Raw genomic sequence first — 20,685 nt, forward strand, 5'->3', positions numbered from 1 at the left:
ATTTGACTAAAACTCTACTTTTTGTCAGCTTTTGTCAATCTGCTGGTTCTACAAATGTAAAAGTAGTCTCTACGTTTCCTTATGTATACCTTTGCAAAAAAGTTGTCAAAAATGGGGTGGGTGAAATTTTGGACATCCCTATTAAAAAAAAAGTGGCTTTAAAAAAATATTTCTATATTAGACAAAATCAGCCAGATGTAATGACTTTGTAATCAATAAAGACTGATATGACAAAGAAAAGTCTCGAGACCAGCTTTTTGATGTGTCATAAGACCTGATTTACAAAAATATCACATGGATTACTGGAAGGCTGTAATGGCTAAAAATAGATCACATACCAATTGTTTCTCCAATGACTTTTTCCTCTACAGGCTCTGCCTCTGTGGTACAGCGATAGCCTTTTTTCTTAAGAATATGGCACACTAGCACCCCTAAAAGGCCCATGACAAAGAAAACAGGAACAAGAACAAAAGCAACATATTCAGGATGCCCCGTATTGTCCGGCTGTGCCGTACTGCCTGAATTTGATCCCGCATCATTAAGGTCCTGAGATTCTGGAAAAAAAAATAAAATCATAAAAGTTTCGATTAGCACAGGTAGAGCACACATAATCATTTTACTTCAATTTAAAAAAAAAAAATGAATTAATTGTATAAAAAGCATAACAAATTGCTGGAATGTGACCTCATAATAAAAGTGAATGGTCTCCGTAAGGCCTGTTTTATTACCTTAGAGTAAAATTGCTGTAAACCATGTTTACTTTGAGAGCGTCTAACATTAAATATAGTAATTAAAAATGAAGCATACCCCAACATTTTAAATGGACAAAGTTTATTGGGGTTGTGCGAGTAGGGGTGTAGTCAGACGCAGGACTGATCTGAGAAATTGTAGATGACTTAAAGGGCCACTATAGTCACCCAGACCACTTCACCTCAATGAAGTGGTCTGGGTGCCAGGTCCATCTAGGGTTAACCCTGCAGCTGTAAACATAGCAGTTTCAGAGAAACTGCTATGTTTACATTAGGGTTAATCCAGCCTCTAGTAGCTGTCTCTCACTAAAAATCACAGTAAGAAAACGCTGACGTCCATAGGAAAGCATAGGAAAGCTCTTGCCACGCATGCGCATTAAGCGTTGACGTCGGAAGAGGGAGATTTCCCCAGTGATGTCCTGAACTGTTCACCGGGAACCCGGCGAACATAGCTTGTTCGTGGCGAACAAACATATGCGATGGTTGGTCCGCCCCCTATTCGTCATCACTGAGTAAACTTTGACCCTGTACCTCACAGTCAGCAGACACATTCCAGCCAATCAGCAGCAGACCCTCCCACCTCCATTACGAATAGGGGGCGGACCGACCATCGCATATGTTCACCCGCCGCATTCGCCCGAACAAGCTATGTTCGCCAGCAAACGGTTCCCGGCGAACAGTTCGGGACATCACTATTGGGGGGACCTACAGAACCTAGAGTGCCAGGAAACCTAGTTTGTTTTCCTGGGACTATAGTGGTCCTTTAACTAATAACAATTTATGCAACTAAACTGTCATTTAGAGCAAGAACAATATCTCATTTACACAGACTGATTTCTAAACACATTTATTGCAGTTTAAAGACAGGTTATCGTGCAAATAAATCTAGTATACACTTAGGCACACCAACAATATGGAGCTCCTAGAAAAGATGGACATTAAGAGAGAAGAGTTGGAAAGAGGGATTTGTGCAAAAAACAAGTAGAGACACTAGGGAGGCATGAGACAACATGTACTGTGTGATAATGCTGTAAGCCAGCGATACCAATGGTAACAGAATGTTTGGGAACTACATATCTCAGACTTATCTGGCTGGGCATCGGGATGTTGAGAGGTAGCTGACTTGGACTGTAGCCCTGCATGAGGTCCTAAAAAGGACCAAGCCGGATATAGGCACAGTTTCATTGTTGGCCCCCAAATCCCTGCGATATTGAGAGGAAAAACAACACCTCCAATTACATAACATGTGACAGTGCCCCATCATGTGGGGGTAATGATTTGGGTGCAGGTTTAACACTGCAAGTTCCGGGTGAATGCAGTGGGTGCAGGTTTATATAATGCTATAATTCATTCCATTATTTGATAATGTCATAATGTGATTCACAGATATACAATTTCCACTTGGGCTGAAGCCCATAGTTGTTTTGCAACCTTGCAATGCCCCTGAAGGGCCTCATGCCAAATGTAGTTTTCAAACATATGGGGTGCTGTGGTTGACCATAACTGCCCTAGACTCAAATACACCGATATAATGTATACGCTTAAAACAGCAGCTTGCATTGAGAGCTCATTCTGAAATCCCCATGCCTACAAACTGCACAGAGAGTCAAATACATACATATATATAGAAAACAATGGAATCTAAGTACTTGGAGAATTCTATATGTGGAAGTCAGCAGGAAGTCCAATTATGTTCATGATGATAACTCCAGCCCCAATGTTTACAGGAGATTAGCTTTAGAGACTCTTTGTGAACCAGGAAACCGTTAAATTCACAAAGTAACAGAACATCAATAACATGTCCATTTCTTGGGCTCTTCAATGTGCAATATGTCACAAGTACCAATACAATACAGACTTGAAATATGGTACTTGACAAATCCAAAGCAGAGAGTTCTGTCACCCTATTTACCCAAGTAAACTCCCAGAAATCAGAGCACTGTCTGCATGTTCTGGTGGGAGAAACAGCTCTCACTACTTCGTTTTACATAACATTTTATATTTGCGTAAATGCAATCAAGGTGAAGAGACAATCGAGGAAGGGCGCAAGTAGGGAATATGTTGAGGATGAAGATGCCTGCAATGAGAAGTAGCAGACAGCAGAATTATGATCCTGCTTTAAATGGCATAAATACTTACAAAGATTCGAATATGTGTTTAATACAATACAGCACTGACTAACCCCATAACGCGCGCGTGCACACACACACACTCTATCAAGCCTGACATAACAGTCTGCAATAAAAAAACACTTAATCCTTTACGTGCCAGCAAATTGTGTGCCTGCAGGTGTGTGAGAGCTTGGAACTGTATGTGTATTGTTTTATCCACAGTGCATATAAATAGTTTCTGAGCAAGAAAGAAGTTTGTGTTAAAAATAAATTATATATATATATATATATATATATATATATATATATATATATATATATATATATATATATATATATATATATAATTATACACTGAAACCTCCGAACCTAATCCGTTCCAGATGGCTATTTGAGAACCGATTAGCTCGAAAATCGAATCAAAATTTTCAATAAGAATTTATGTAAATTCGATTGCTCCGTTCCAAACCCCCTAAATTACAGCATTTTAACATAAATTTTACAGTTTAATAATACCTTACATGCATAAAATCATTCATGAAAATAATAAACACAATGTAAATGAAATAAAAATGTAGCCTCCCTTTACCAGTCAGCTCTGTTTGCTGACAGAATGGAGGTCTGTTCACTTTGTCTAGTGCTAGGAGGCTGATGGATCATACCAAAGAGGTCCCAACAATGTTAATGTTGTGTGATTTTGTCATGGTCGGGTACCGAGTCATTTTTCTTTTTTCATTTTATGTTTGAATACCAAATTGTTTCAGTAAGGGAGTGTTCCACTTCCGAGATTCCAGTGTGTGTGTTATTATTTAGAGTTTACTCATTATCATTATGAACTGGGAGCTACTGATTGGCTTAGAGAGTCAGCTCTCAGCCAATCAGTGACTCCCCATTCGAAAACCTGGCTTGAAAAGAAACATACCTTTTTTAAGACCACTCATCTTGTTAAGTAACCACTCAGCCAATCAGTGGCAGCCCTGCCAGATGGCACTCCATGCTTTAGATAAAGGGACAGTTTATGCACCATAACGGCTTCAAGTGTTAGGAATTGAAAAGGTAGTCACATTTTTCAAGCTCAACTATTTTGACCAAAATGTGAAATTCCCATGTCAATATCAGACATTTCACTGTTTAACGAATAACCTTAAATATGGGATACATGGTAATGCATTGTAGAGCTCTGCAGAATATGTTGGTGATATAAACCTCAATAATAATAATAATGTAATGATGACATTGGATAGTATACATATAAAGGCAGCCTCTAAATAGGAGAATCCTGGTAGAACTAAAAAGGTGAATAATAAAACAATTCCCAAAGCAACGCACCTCATCAAACAATTGTGGTTAGTCACAGACCAAGAAACAAGAGTCCCTTTAATTCAGTAGCAAATTTTGATTAAAGCAAAATGGAAATAATGCTCATTAGCTTATGAAGAAACAAACAGGATGTCTAAGCTCCATGTGACTTGCCTTTCAGGACACGTACTTAAATTCATGGATGTTAAGCATATTTATATGTTGTATCCTGCAGGAACACACAGGTTTGAACTGGTCATGCATGAATTGTGTGCGTGCTCTAACTGCAAGTTTGCTAGTTTAAAATCCAAGCCTGTGATCGATTATATTACACAGAAATCCCCAACACAATTTAAAAAAAAAAAAAAAACATAACGAAATAAGCGGTTTCTCAGCAGCTTTTACTATTGAATACTGCAGTACCATAAAAAAAAAGTTGTTTTTTTTTGTTTTTTTTTAAAGTATACAAAAAGTACAACAAAAATGTAATTTTCAGCCTACTAATATATTTCTAAACAAAAAATGTATAACAATAGCCATGTTCAATATTTTTGTATCACTGCCCAGTGTTTGACATTTCCATCATATTTGAGTTTTGAAAAAAGCAGGAGGAATAGAAGAAATGTGATCCATTTACGTCATCTTGGAAGAGTCATTTCAAAACGCCCTAATCCCACTAACATTGCCAAACTTTCTAGGCACGATATAACAAGCGCGTTAAGTTTAAGCGCTGAATAAACACAATATTACTGAAATCCTGGGACATAACAGGGATGTGTATATGACACCCACTATATGCAATGAAACAGAAAAAGCCACACAAACTGCTCTGTATTGCCGTTAATTTAAAGGGATCATCTATGTAAATTATGACCAAAAGCATAGGATTTCCCCTAAAACCCTGTCCAGCAGGGGTTAATGGAATAAGTGGTTTATTCACTACCTGCAGTTCCAAACACCATGTGTAGGTGAGCATTTGAAAGCCTTGGGGGGGTGGGGGAGGAAAGGTCTGGAGGTGGCCAGCTGGTCAGCTCTTGAGCCCCCCAAGAAAGAGGCTAACAGGGCATCTGCCAGGGCGCTGGAAGCACACCTGATTTAGAGATGTTTCTAATTGACCTATTTTGGCTTTGAATTCAACCAGGACTTTTCACCCAGGGCCGTGAGACTCTGCGCTGGATCTGAGGCTAGCCGCAACCCGCTGAAACTTTGGCTTTTTGGACAGACTGAGGGCTTGAACACAGGTATCCTGGGGACACTGGTTATGTGGGAGTGTGGGCACGGAAATGCATGTTATATTGTATGTCGCAATTCTATTGTTCTCCTTGGGGACTTCCTGTTGAGACCCAAGGTATAAAAGGTGACATTGTGTGCTAATAAACTAGTTCTACATCCAGCATTAAGACTCATCTAATATATGGTGGTAAAAAGGCTATACTACTACAGCCATAATCCCTAAAGCTACTCTGGAGAGCTATAAACACTGAGGGAAGGAAACCTCTAGCGGTGATACTCTGGTGATCCTAATGGTTTAGTAAACCCAGCAAAGTTTTAAAACCACAAACATAAATGAGTAATATGAGTGTAAATTGACACTAGTAGCCATAAAATAACGGTTCTCTAGTAATTACACCACTGAATGAAACATCGAAAATCACTTGTAACTTGTGTTTACCATTTTTAATGCATTGCTATATTTTATTTTTTTTAAGGTCTATTAAAGATTCAACAAATGGCACCAGGATCCAGTCCAGTTTAGGTTCAGCTAGAACACACATTGGAAAATGAGGAGGAGCAATAGAAGCATTTTTTTCTTCCTCCCTCTATGATTTTTTGCTGAAAAGGATTGAAGTTAAATAAATGAATGAGAGGAAGCCAAGATAATGGAGCCCAATAGCATGAAAAAGAGAACTGGATTCCTATGTTACATTTTATTCTTTGCACTTTTTTATACACATTTGTTAAACATGGGAGGCAAGTAAACACCATATTAAAAATCCTGAGTAATAGTTTCAACTTTAAAAGGCAGCACTGACGGTATGGGAAAATACACATTACACATTGCTTTTACACGACAACAATCACATGACAGACAAAAGGCAACAGATAGTGTAATGGAGAAAAGATAATCTTCGAATCCAGTGACTCATCTCACAAGTGCAAAAGCTTTAAAGTGACAATATAGTCATTGGAATCATTACAGCTTAATGTAGTGGTTCTGGTGTACATAGCATGTCCCTGCTGAGTTAACATTGTAAACGCTGTGCTTTTCGGAGAGAACACAGTGTTAACATTACTGCCTAGGGACACCTCTAGTGGCAGTCACTCAGACAGCCACTAGAGGTGCTTCATATTTCAGTGATGCACAGTTTGCACCATGCAGGACGTGAAGACGCTGGACTTTCTCTATAGAGATGCATTGATTCAATGCATTACTGTCAGGAGATGCTGATTGGCGCCCCGCTTTGTTTTTCCACACATGGGCAACAGACTCCCAAAGCAAGGGATTGATGAGATCATCAAGATTAATGATCTCAGCCATGGGGCCAGTGTCACATGGCGACACCGGCGTGGCGTTTGTGTAAATATTATTAAAATCACTTTTTATGTACATAGATAGGGGACCTGTCACCTAAACAGCTACTTCAGCACTATAGTGTCAGGAATACATGTTTTGTATTCCTAACACTATGTTCCTTTAATGTAATTTAATGAAATGTTGCTCTTTTTAACTACCAGTTCTAATGTATTTTACAACTAACTACTGCCCACCATTATCAGCAAAATGTTATCCTGTTCCCACTGACACACAATATATACATAACAGGACATACCACACATCCTGTTACACTCAAAGCCACTGCTCTTTGCAGAAATACTTTATTTCTTAGTGCCTGTCGTTAATCGACTAATAACGGCTTGCGGTCTCTACTTCAGCGACATTGATAATGAAAATAAAAGCATGCTTTTTTGGTCTTTCAAAGTAACCAATGTAACCTTTACAACGGGTAGGCTGGGCAAACAAATATAATTCCACAGTTTACAATTTGGTTTAGCAGATAATTAAATACTGCTAAAACCTGTATCGCAAGCTTATCCCTGACTATATATCCAGGAGGACAGCAGACGTGTAGTATGTAAATGAAAAAGGCCACGCTATGCATCGTGGGATGCCCATTTTCACATTCTGGAAGCAGACTGACAATGGTAGAAGCTGAAGAAATTTAAGGTAATTAGGTGTTATTTCATACATTTAACACATTTATCACTTGGACAACATGAAAGTTAAATTATAGCACTTACAAGAAGCGGTCACTTCGTTCACATATTTGCACATCAGTACGTGAAAACTTTTCTCTACTTGCCTCTTTTTACGCAGCTTCAATTGTGTGGACATTATTACTTTATATAATACCAAATTATATGTTCTTACAATTGTGGTTTTTAAATAGACTATATGTTAATTAAAAATATTCCAATTAAAAAAAAAAAAAATATATATATATATATATATATATATATATATATATATATATATATATATATATATATATATATATAAGGCATATGCCTGAAATTGTGGGAGGGATTTAAAGCCCTATATAAGCCTAACAAACCCATGCTTACCTGTCTTCGTCGATCCGGAAGTTCCCGCCTTCATTCCGCCTCGCAGACCTCTGACGTCATTCTTCCGCGACGTGCGCCACACAGCCCGCCGGTTCATGGCTGTCCCACGCGGACTTAGCAATTTTCGTTCATCAAACCGTGAGTCTTTTCAGTCCGTACGTCGTCTCACTCACCCTTAACCCATTAAGCTATTGAAAGGCTTTTTCATACCGATTGAAAAAGCCTTTCTATAAGGCGAAACGCGTCTCGGACGAGGACTCACCATTATTTTATGGGACATTTTATTTTACTTTATGTAAGTGTTTTATTACAATAAATTTTATATTGTCTACATGAGCCTACGTCCTGCATCTATTTTCCTGCTTAACAAAGAAGAGCAGTGCCCTCTTAAAGGCACAATACCCATCACACGGAGAGCCCAGTTTACATTGGCTCTCTTAAAGGTGAGCAAGTACTTGTATTTGATTTTCTGACATATTGGGTGAAGATAATACACTAGGACTCTGGTCCATTGTTCCCTTTCTCTCCTTTTCTCTGAGGACTAACATTAAGCTATTGAAGAAGCCTGGTATTTGCTTTAAAATACCCCTGCGCTTATGACCTGAGCCTATCTTTGCCTGGCTCTGAACCATATTTTCTCGTTTGGCATACCCCTTTTTTAAAGGGTGAGTTTAGACAATTAAATTAGCGCTCCACTGGGTTTTGTTTGTTGTGACCCTTCTGTCTCACTTCCATTACCCCACTTTTCTGCATGCTATTGTGTTAAGGTTTGGAGGTACCTACACGTGTGTGAGCTGCTTAGCGGAATCAGGTTCTTCACCACATTATATTCGAAGCGCCTAAAAGCACGGTTTATTTGTTATTACTTGACTATTCGGAGATCATCTCGCTTTCCCAGTTCGTCGCATTTGTTTCATTTCAAACGCATGCCTTTCCATCCTCACGTGCACATGCCGGTTCGGCTGTTTCCTTCCCGATTTTATTAAAAGCTCTTTGCATAATTAAATGATAGACTATGTATATATACGTGTACCTGTACAGTTCTTTACCCCCTATGGCTTTTTATAGCTGAATGCAGATTTACGTTAACTGGGTTCAGGAACTGTTTTCTTATCGCTTGTTGTTAAACTCCTGTGTTGATGCGTTTTTTCATATGTATAAGGTACAAGTGAGGGAAGCATGGGGAACACTGCTATGATACCTGAAATGTTTGATTTGTTTGCCATGAATTTACATAGATGCTATTGGTCATTTAAATTGGTTTTCCTAATGGCTGGCCTTATGGACTTTAATTTTTCACGTGGTTACTGAATTCTTGGGTCTCCTCTGCTTTCTCTCCGTCATATTTCCGGGGGTAAGTCTGCCGTTACAAGTTGCGGTTTGGTTAGTATTATTTCCTCTCCTACCCTATGTTTTTTTTTTTTGGTTTTTTTTTTTTCTTTCTCCGTCTGCTTCACTCGTTTCTAGTGTTATTCGGTAGACTCACTCATCTTACATATAAAAAATGTAAATTAAATACATAAATAAATGAATAAATAAATGGAAAGAGGGGGGGGCTTCTAACCTGAAATTTGCTTTTTATTTTTATATTTTCTAACATCACCTGGGTCCCTTCTCTACAATTCGGGGCATCTGCAGTACATGCTAACAGAGTGTATTTGACTCTGTGGGTCATCTGGGCTACTACTTGTCGCTAACTCATTCGTTCAGGTAAGGATAGCGTTTTCTATTCGAAAACGTTCAGTCTCGTGGCTATTTTCTCCATCCAGTTTAGTTGTGGCTGGTTTCAGGGTTTTAGGAGCCCAATAGCGGTAGTTTTCCCCCGGCTTCTTCGCCTTAGGTTAGTGGTCCCGCGAGGCCATCACCCATCCTCAATTCGGAGGTTCCACGCCCCTCGGGCCAAATCATAGTTAGCCGCCTCGCATTGTGGCATAGAGAGGGCCTCACCTGTCACCCCCAGTCTGTCTTATGTTTACAATTCACCGAGAGGCCAACGCCCCGCCACTACGCTCAGTGGCCACGAAATCCCCTCGCGCCAACTCATAGATAGAGCCTCTCAAGCCGCTTGGCACTTAGTAGGGCCTCACCTGTCATCAACCTAGTCTAATTGCTTCGCCACTGCGGCACTAGCTAGCCAACCAGCTCACAAAATAAAAATAAATAAATAAATAAAGTTTTTTGTTTTTTTCCCCCCCCTTCTCTCTTCCTCTAACGCTACGTTTTCTCTCATGCCCATAGCATGTCCACCGCTTCAGCACAAGATGATGAACTGTCAATTGCAAGCACCCCATCCAGGTCTAGCATCCAGCCAGGAGAGCCTGGTACCTCATCCAGCTACAGATCCTGGACCATTTCAAAGATCACGGCCGAGCTGAACAGAAGGAACATTCCCTTCCCGGCTACTGCCAGGAAAGCAGAACTCTTCCGTTTGCTTAATCCCCAAAATGCGGAGGTTTTGCCAGGCCCTAGTTCTGACGGTACTATCCAGAGTAGTCTAGCAGAACTACGAGGCATGATGACCTCTTTGGTGGCTTCTGTAGCCAACATAAGCGACAGGTTAGATACTCTGGAAGCCTCCGGTCAGACCAACATTACTGAAGTTCCAGTTCCGCTGGTACAACCAGAGCCCGGCTCCGGAGGTAACCCCACTACTATTCCCGCCAAAAAATCTAACATAATTAATCCGGTGCATTTGATCCCTCAGAACCTTAAACGGGACATACTAGAAGGGAAAGGTGTTAATTTAGCTTCCCTCCTCATCGCATCACAGGATATTATCAAGAACAGGTCTTACACTTTTGAAGATATCTCCGTAGTGATGAAAGCTAGAGACCCTAGGCTCAATAAAAAACTCAATATTCCCGAGTTCGTGTTAGCCTTCGGGTTATATAGGGACGTTATTTGCTCTTCTTTTCCACACCGCAGGGAAGAGCTGGACTTATACTTGCACAAACTGGTGGACCTTGCCTACAAGTACGGTGGTTATGCGTTCTACGACTACCATAAGTCTTTCTCAGCCAGATCAGCCGCATCACTGGCACAGTTCAACACTCCCACTGATTGGAGTCAGTTGGACACTGAATTGTTTTGTAGGCATTTCGCCGGGCTTAGGACGCCAGCATGTGCAATATGTGCTTCAGCTTCTCACACTTCCAATTTTTGTCCCAGTACCGCAGTAGCTCCGTCTACTAGTTTTGCTAACTCAGACTACTCTGGTCAGAGGGATATTAAAGACAAATTAGGCAGACCTATAGTGTTTCTCGGGAAAGTGCAAGTATGCAATAACTTTAATGACGGGGGGTGTACTTATAGCGCCTGTAGATTGCTCCACGTTTGTTCTATCTGTTTCAGGGCTCACGCAAAAACAATGTGCCCGAACAAACTGTTTCCAAAAAAAGCAATAACACCAATAAACGTACCTAATTTGCAACGTTACCTGACTACACATCCTTCCTCACACTTGGCGGACTTTCTCATCTCCGGTTTCACCAAAGGCTTTCACACAGGTTTTGTAGCACTCCCTCCAGGCACACTAGAATGCCCCAACCTGCATTCAGCGTTGTCCGACCCAGCCACTCTGAAGGATCTCCTCGATAAGGAGGTGGGTAGCGGCTTCATGATAGGTCCTTTCACCACACCTCCTTTCACGTCCTGGAGAACAAGTCCGTTGGGTATAGCCACGGGTAAATTTAACGACAAAAAGAGGTTAATAATCGACTTCTCGGCACCGCACTCTTCCACCTCCCCAAGTTTAAATTCCCTTATTCCATCAGAGGAATTCTCACTACATTACGCTAGGATAGACGATGCCATTCAGGCCATCATTAACCTCGGTAAGGCAGCCTGGTTAAGCAAAACGGACATCTCTAATGCTTTCAAATTGCTACCCATTAAGCAGTCGCTCTGGCACCTTCACGGAGTTAAGTGGCAAGGGGAATACTATTTTGCAACCAGGCTGACCTTTGGCTCCAAAAGTAGCCCAAAACTTTTTGACATGTTCGCAGAGACCCTGAATTGGCTTTTACTCAACGAGTGCAGGTGCCCAGTAGTAATCCACTACCTCGACGATTTTCTGTATGTCGAACCTCACTACTGCACACCACTCAGCCTGCAAAAGGCGCTCTCCTTATTTGAGGACCTAGGTGTTCCAGTAGCCTCTAATAAGACAGAAGGTCCTAAAACTGAAATCACCTTCTTGGGTATCACGATCAATTCGGTAACCATGCAAGCCAGCCTCCCTCAAGTCAAAGTAGATAGGATTCTAGATTACATTCACACCTGCACCAACCTCGGGTCGTGCACCAGGAAAGAGCTACAGTCTCTCTTGGGCTCTCTTAACTGTGCCATGAGTATTATCCCACAAGGCAGATCTTTCATCTCCAGGTTGCTCTCGCTACTCCACGGCCTCCCTGACGATGACACTAAGATCTGTTTAGACAGTTCTGCAAGGGCTGACCTAGCTATGTGGGAACTGTTCTTATCCTCGTGGAACGGCAGGTCGTTATTCATTCCTCCCATCTCCGATGATTCTCCAGTTATTTGGACAGACGCTGCTGCTTCAGTTGGGTATGCAGCAATATTTGGGGATGAATGGGTATATGATAGTTGGCCACCTGAGACTAGTTCACTAGATAACTTCGACAAAACCTCAGCGTTGTTCGAAATTTTTCCCATAGTGGCAGCAGCGCACATTTGGGGTGAGGTTTGGAGGGGTAAAGCGGTTAGGTGTTATTCGGATAACTTAGCAGCCTGCAATATAATTAACAAAGGCCGATCTCAGTCCCTGTCTATAATGAACTTGGTAAGAAAGCTCACTTGGTTGGCGGCAAACTTGCAGTTTTTCATTTGTTGTATGCATGTTCCAGGTATGTTCAACAACGCAGCTGACGCTTTGTCACGTTTCAATTTGCAGGAATTTTTCCGACTTCACCCTACAGCGAACAGACAACCCAAAACTCCCCCGCAGTTCAGAGATCTAGTCATGCTTTAGATCAATTATTGGCCCACAGTAGAATTCTAGCTCAGGCCGGGTTATCCGCCAACACAAAAAAGGCATACAATAGGGCGTTTGATTTGTTTAATAACTTTTTACGCAACTTTAACATAATAAATCGATTTTCTATTGAAACTATGGTGGCATTTTCAACTTTTTGCCACTTCTCTTTGAAACTTGCATACAATACCATCAAACTATACTTAACAGGTATACAACACTTCATGCTTACTCTCTATCCAGACAAGACCCCTTTCTTGTCCACATACCCAATCAAAAACATTCTTAAGGGTATCCAGAGACTGAATAACCATAAAACCCTCGTAAGACTCCCAATAGATAGTAACATCTTCGAAAGAATCTCTAAGCTGTTAGATAAAAATCCTTTTGAAAATTCTACTAATCTGGTAATTAAATCCGCAGCTTACTTGGCCTTTTTCGGGTTCCTACGGCCCAAGGAGTTTTCAGTAGAAAAGATAACTGACACAGACGCTTGCCTTAAACAAAGAAACTTGAACAAAATAAATGATCATTATATATTAGCAATTCCCCGTACTAAAAGAATCAAACAGGCCCCCCTGTGGAGGTTAAGTATTTCCCCACGGGTTCTAAATTTTGCCCAGTTCAGGTGCTGGATAAACTGTTAAGTCAGCAGACTAGGAATCCAGAACTGCCGCTTTTGTCCCTACGAGGAAAACCACTCACGACAAAACACTTTATGCTATACATACGTGCTTTACTACTTAGACTTGGCCTCAATCCTAATTCCTTCTCAGGACATTCATTTCGGATCAGAGCAGCCACCACTGCTTCAAGTAGTCATGTCCCGTCACATATAATAAAGAGAATGGGTCGCTGGAAATCTGCAGTGTACAACCGGTGATGTGGAATTATTAAAAATCTTTATTGTACTTGTATTGAATTAGTGTACTAACTCCATTTTAACTTTATACTGTGACTTCGTCCTCCATTTTGTCCTCCTAACCTGACTTCTTCAATCCTCCATTTTGTCCTCATGACTTAACTTGTTCATTTTAAAACTACATTACGTGACTGAACTTCTCAACCCAATTAATACAGTAGACAAAGACCGTGTTTCCTTCAAGGACAAGTACCAGGAGGTGCTGGCTACTCCTTAAGACTTGCTGGCTACTCCTTAGAGCTTGTAAGATAGTACAGTTTGAAGGCCACAGAACACAGTAGTAATGAAATGTTCTATTCATAAGAGACCTTGCACCTGGACATAAAGCCTGATATCATTGACCGTGTAAAATGACGCTTAGGACCCCCTTGTCCCCCACCCGTGTCCAGAATAATCCCACCTCTGATGGGTGGGCACGAGACTAACCTCTTAATTTTACGAACCAATAGGTAAGACACTAACCCCGTCACTTAACAATTAATCCAATTGATGATGTTTATTTGCTGATATTCTAATAATCAATGATGACGCAAAATGCCTCTTAAAAGGGCCTGCGCGCCCGCTTTTTCTTCACTTGCCAATAAACTTTCTCGAAGTTATTTTAACCTGAACCTCGTGTGTCAGACTTAATTACTTCAGCGTATATACGCAATTTAATTTTATTGATTTGGACAGGAACAGATAGACTTTGAACATTTTGGTTTACTTTCAAAAAGTACCATAACAACTTGGCGCCCAACGTGGGGCATCGGGCTATGTCCGGCCGGTGAGCCGTCCTAAGGAAGACAAGGGTGGACGGAGGAATCCAGGGGGAAGGAAGGGAGATTGATCACCTCCAGATACACGGTAGAGACTTCTGCAGAGCCACCGGTACGTTCCGGCCCCTTTGATTGACCCGTCCACGTGTCTGTGACTGCTTCCCGGGAGGACATCAAAGACAGGTAATATCTTGCCCGGTGTCTCGTTACTCACTTGTTTACCTGCATTTTAGTCTATCTGTTGCCTGGGTGTGTTTGAATTGTGTTTGAATTGTTTGCCTGTTTCCCCATTTTGAGATAAAGGGGGGGTGGACCTGCAGGGGATTTGCCTGGGGTTCTGTCTTGCTTGTTTTCCCCTTTTTGGGATAAAGGGGGGTGGACCTGAGGGGACTTGCCTGGGTCTTCTGTGTGTCTGTCTATCTGTTTGTATTTTACCCCTTTTGGGATAAAGGGGGGTTGACCCGTGGATGTGTTCCTGGGGGGTCTTCTGTTGCCTGTTTTACCTCTTTTAGGAACCACGGTGCTGTGGTTGTAAGGAAAAAGGGGGGTTGACCCGTGGATGTGTTCCTGGGGGGTCTTCTTTGCCTGTTTACTTCTTTTAGGAGCCTCGTGGCTGTGGCTGTAAGGAAAAAGAAGTTTGTGGAACTGTGGGATCTGTGTAGAATCATAGTTTCCTGTGATCCAAGTTTGTGACACTTTGATAGCCTAGCTAGCTTCACTGTGCGCGTTCGGACTATCCAGCTCTAGTTGAGTTGGGGACGTCCTGACCCGGACCATCCAGCTCTAGTTGAGTTGGGGACGTCCTGACCCGGACCCGTCGGCTCTAGTTGAGCTGAAGGTCCACTGATTATTTAATCGTGGTAGGAGACTTAGCCTTGTGGCAGGGGACTTTGTTTCCTGGGGGAATTCAGGCAGGTATTGCTTGTTTTTCGCATCACGTGGTAGTGAGACTTATAAGTGGGTTTTATAGGGGCACTACGGGAGTGAGGATAGACGTGGCCACATTCTTGTGGACTGCAGAGTAGAGGGAGGCTGGAAAGGATTTCGGACCGGTGTTAGCTGTTATCCTTGGCCGCTGGTAGTGAGACTTATGAAAGTCGTTCTCCGAGCGGGGACACTACGAGGTTGAGAAAGGTGACTTTGGAGTAAGCACATGTAGAAGGAAAGGGATTATTGTTGATTTTATTTGAACTGTAATGCATGCACTGTATTTCAATTGTATTGTTGTCTTGTCTGTTTTATTAGGAGTCTCATGAACTCCTGTGTCTGTCTCTAAGGATTTTTCCTTGCCTTTCATCTTTTCTAAACTTCCTATATTATTATACTATCCACTCCCATTTCTCTTGAAAGAGAAGTGATTGGTCACACACTTCTCACCTCGCTCCAATCCGTGTCTACCACCCCGGGTAGGCGGATTCAGTGACTAGTCTACGTTTTGGGAAGACGCACCTGAGAAAGTCCCACGATTCTCGGGTGGCAGTCGAGCATTGTAGACGTTCTTGTTCAGTTTTCCTTCTCTCTCCCTATATCTAGGACGCTGGTATAGGGGTAAAGGGATTATGGGACAGGATTTAAGCAAGCCCAGTAAGGGCTGGTTAGCATGTGATTTAGTCGAAGACAGAGAGGGTGAGGAAATGGTTAAAGGTGTTGAAAAGATTGCAAAAGTATGTAGAATTGCTGTACCGACATGTGGAAGATTGCAACCAGAAAGTTGGCGTAGGTTACTGACAGAAAAGAAAGGCAAACTTACAGATAATGGTTTATTAAAGACTGCTGAAGCATGGTATAGAGTAGCGAAGGCTATTCAGCTAGAAGGTTGGGTTGAGGAAGAGATAAATCACAAAGGTGTGAAATTGTTTGTGTATCATAATAATTGTGTTGCTGGGGTCTATCCTCAGCCAGCGCCCAAAACCGGCGCCCAGGGAATGTCTATCCCCAAGGTTCAGTCAGCAATTAGTGATAGCCAGCTGACTATGTTCCCCACTCCCAATACCCATCCCATCACCTCCCCTGTCTGCCCGGTCTTGAATTCTGATGGATCTTTCTTTTCCCCTGCCCCATCTTTAACATTCCCATCATCCTCATCCATCCCTACGCTACCTGCTATACCTTCCCCTAACATTTCATCTGCCATTCCTGCCCTACACTCTCTCTCTGTTCATGACCCCCTCCTCTCTTCTTCCACCCAACTAACCACCTCCTCCGCCCTTGCCCCGGCTCCTCCCTCTACACCCACCCCTACCAATCCCTCTCCGTTCCCTCCCATCTCCACCCCAGCTCAATACCCCACCTCCTTCCCCTCCCCAGCCTTGCCCTACCCCTTCCCATATCCCATGGCCCTGCCCTATCCCGGATATCCACTCCCCACTCCCCAAGCCACGCCCCAGGTTCCGGTCATGCCCAGTCCGGCACAGTCTGCCCCGGATGTGCCCTCTTCCAACATGGCCGCCACTTCTTCCCTTAACCCTAATGTAGTACCTTCTCCGGCCACCAATATGGCGGCCCCCAGTTCGGCCCTGATGCCGGTAATTCCCGGTGACTACCTATCCCCAGGTTATGACTCGCTAGCCACCCCTGCATCTGGGGCTCGTTCCCAACCACCGATCCTTTCACCTCATTCAGGCCCTGCACCACGCAAAAGAGCCAATATCATAGAATTCGATGATGACGAGATGGACAGGGTGTCCCATGTCTCATCGGAGCTTGCCGCGGGAGCCCCAACTCATCGTTCTATCGATGACCCCTTTGGCCACAAGGGTCGGGGAGAACAGGCCCCTCCTAAATATGTTGCTTTCAATCCCACTCAAGCTAGTGCTCTAATGAAATCACTCCCTGACCCAGAAAAACAGCCTATGCCCTTCTACCGAGGGATAGTTCAAATTCAAAAGACTTATTCCGCAGCATGGCGTGATCTACTGAGCATTTGTGCTATAAAAGCAGGGGATGCATATTGGCCAAGCATGGCCCGACACCTCAGTACAGATCTGCTCAGCAGTGATGTTGATTACCCCTCTGGAGTAACTTTTTGCACCCAATTAAGAGAATGGGCTAAGGACAAACTTGCGGATCAGGCTGCTGGCCTTACTGATGTTATTCAAGATAAAGGAGAATCAGTGGAAAGGTTTCATGCAAGACTGTATCAAATGTTCACAGATTTGGGGTTTGATCTTACAGATAAGATTCATTCACAAATGCTGTCAGGTGCGTTTGTCCAAGGTGTTAAAGACTCTATACGCAAGGGAATCATTGCTGCACGTCCTGAATACAAGGTTGTTCCTTTGGATACCCTGCTTTTAGTTGCTAGAGGTCTGGAATCTGTTCAGACCCCAAGAAGACCCAATCCAGCTCCACTCATGGTGGCCCGCGCTACCCCCATCACCTCTGGCACCAAGGGTGCCAAGCTAGAGGATGTAACTTGTTTTAATTGTGGAGCTCAGGGACACTACAGAAGTGATTGTCCGGAACCTAAAAAGGAACCTGGGGCACCCAGAAAGTTCTCTAAATCTGCCCCAGGCCCCAAGACCGAGAAAAAGATTCCAATTATTGAAGAACCAGATGATTAGGAAACTGGCAAGCCTGTGTCTGTAATCCCTGTAATGGCAGCGTCTACAGGGGATAAGGGAGGGCCACTTGCCACAGTGACTTTGCCCATTGAAGACCATCCTACTACATTTCTAGTTGACACAGGTGCAGCCCGTAGTGTTCTACGAGAACAAGACCTGCCAGACCCATCCTTCCTGTCCAGTATTGATGTCTCTTGTGTTGGAGTGGATGGCCAGCCAAGACGTAGCCCTTTAACAACTCCACTACGAGTTGGCTCTAGCCTGCTTGCTCGCTTTGTAGTATCCTCCACATGCCCCATTAACCTGTTAGGTGCTGATGTTCTCTCACGCCTGCAAGCATCCATCACCTTTACCCCGGATGGGCAGGTAGAAATGTTTACACCTCTGTCTGTATCAGACACTTCAGCCCTATGCTCTTTGCCTCTGATGCTGCATATAGAAAGGCCCCATGTGGAGAAGTGGTGGGTTAGCTGCCATGGGATACCCTTGGGTGTGAAGCGTTCGAGAGCCATACTGACGGATGGTTAGCCTATTAGGGTCAGATCTAGGGACAGCCTTGCACTTTGCATTAACACCTAGCTAGCGGCCACGGGGTTTCTGTGCCTTTGGGTTAACACGTCTTCTGATACTAATATAATAAAGTTTTATCTCTTAGAATCTAACATTTCATAGGGGGGACTGATGTGGAATTATTAAAAATCTTTATTGTACTTGTATTGAATTAGTGTACTAACTCCATTTTAACTTTATACTGTGACTTCGTCCTCCATTTTGTCCTCCTAACCTGACTTCTTCAATCCTCCATTTTGTCCTCATGACTTAACTTGTTCATTTTAAAACTACATTACGTGACTGAACTTCTCAACCCAATTAATACAGTAGACAAAGACAGTGTTTCCTTCAAGGACAAGTACCAGGAGGTGCTGGCTACTCCTTAAGACTTGCTGGCTACTCCTTAGAGCTTGTAAGATAGTACAGTTTGAAGGCCACAGAACACAGTAGTAATGAAATGTTCTATTCATAAGAGACCTTGCACCTGGACATAAAGCCTGATATCATTGACCGTGTAAAATGACGCTTAGGACCCCCTTGTCCCCCACCCGTGTCCAGAATAATCCCACCTCTGATGGGTGGGCACGGGACTAACCTCTTAATTTTACGAACCAATAGGTAAGACACTAACCCCGTCACTTAACAATTAATCCAATTGATGATGTTTATTTGCTGATATTCTAATAATCAATGATGACGCAAAATGCCTCTTAAAAGGGCCTGCGCGCCCGCTTTTTCTTCACTTGCCAATAAACTTTCTCGAAGTTATTTTAACCTGAACCTCGTGTGTCAGACTTAATTACTTCAGCGTATATACGCAATTTAATTTTATTGATTTGGACAGGAACAGATAGACTTTGAACATTTTGGTTTACTTTCAAAAAGTACCATAACACCGGTACATTCCAAACCCAGAGAAAGAGATCAGACTCGCTTTCCACAGAATGACTAAATAATGTTATCATTGTGATGTTAATAAAGACATAATCATTACATACTTTTTGGCCTCTTTTTTGCAGGCCTAGCCTCTCGTCGGTTTCGGCACACCTCAACCGACTATTATTTGTTAAAACTAAATCTATTGGGAATGTACGCCCCTTTTCATAATCCCGTACACAAATAGAAGGCATATGCCTGAAATTGTGGGAGGGATTTAAAGCCCTATATAAGCCTAACAAACCCCTGCTTACCTGTCTTCGTCGATCCGGAAGTTCCCCTCCCACCACACCCTCTTATCAGATCATTACAACCAGGCGGGCCCTCTTTTTTGCAGGCCTAGCCTCTCGTCGGTTTCGGCAAACCTCAACCGACTATTATTTGTTAAAACTAAACCTATTGGGAATGTACGCCCCTTTTCATAATCCCGTACACAAATATATATATATATATATATATATATATATATACACACACACACACACATTTACTTTTAATGAGTTCTGTTACTGACATTTAGAATATTGCACCACCCTTATAGGGATTCTCCAGACCGGTAAAGCACCTTAGCTTCCTGACACGTTTTATGTATAAAGAGTGTGTACTCTTTATTTCATTTTGCATAAAGCGCAGATTTCAACAGAATTTGACAGGTTTATAAATGAACCTGGTTACACCCCCTAGGCTTTCAATCACACAGGAGGTCCTGGTACTTCCTGGTTTGGTTAGCTCAGTGGAGCTAAACTAAGAGGCAGCAATTGCCCAGAGCACCTCCTTTGCAAAGACTGAGGTACATTAGGAAGTTTGTGATTGGACAGCACAGAAAGTATGGGTGGGGATAGAAGGGCATCAGACAAGAGATCTGTAGGTTTAGCAAACTGTTTTTAGATATAAAAAATAAATTTAAAAAAATGTATAATTACATGCATGCTAGTTTTCACTTGAGGTATATCTACTAAACAGTGATTTTTATTTTCTCTGCGGGCAGTGGAGTGTCCCTTTAATTAAACTGCAGGCTGAATCCCCTTATAAGAAAGACTGATGATTTTGGAGTACTGAAGCAATGGACATACACTACATCCCACAGGTTGAACTTTTATATTTTATTTAATTATTATTCGGTGGACTCTCTGTAACATAATTTATACAATGATATTAAAAGTGGTATGGGCACTTTG

The 20,685-nt window shown here is 42.4% G+C and overlaps 1 protein-coding gene across 1 annotated transcript in view; it reads right to left on the reverse strand.

Annotated features, from left to right (window-relative positions):
• Window positions 1–20,685, reverse strand: part of RELL1 (RELT like 1) — a 50,340-nt gene that overhangs the window by 19,515 nt on the left and 10,140 nt on the right. Inside the window, exon 2 of the mRNA XM_063459911.1 lies at window positions 339–554. Coding sequence (XP_063315981.1) covers window positions 339–554 — 216 coding nt within the window. The remainder of the gene's footprint in view (window positions 1–338; window positions 555–20,685) is intronic.

Source organism: Pelobates fuscus, chromosome 6 (genome assembly GCF_036172605.1).
Source record: "Pelobates fuscus isolate aPelFus1 chromosome 6, aPelFus1.pri, whole genome shotgun sequence".
NCBI classification, from domain to species: Eukaryota; Metazoa; Chordata; class Amphibia; order Anura; family Pelobatidae; genus Pelobates; species Pelobates fuscus.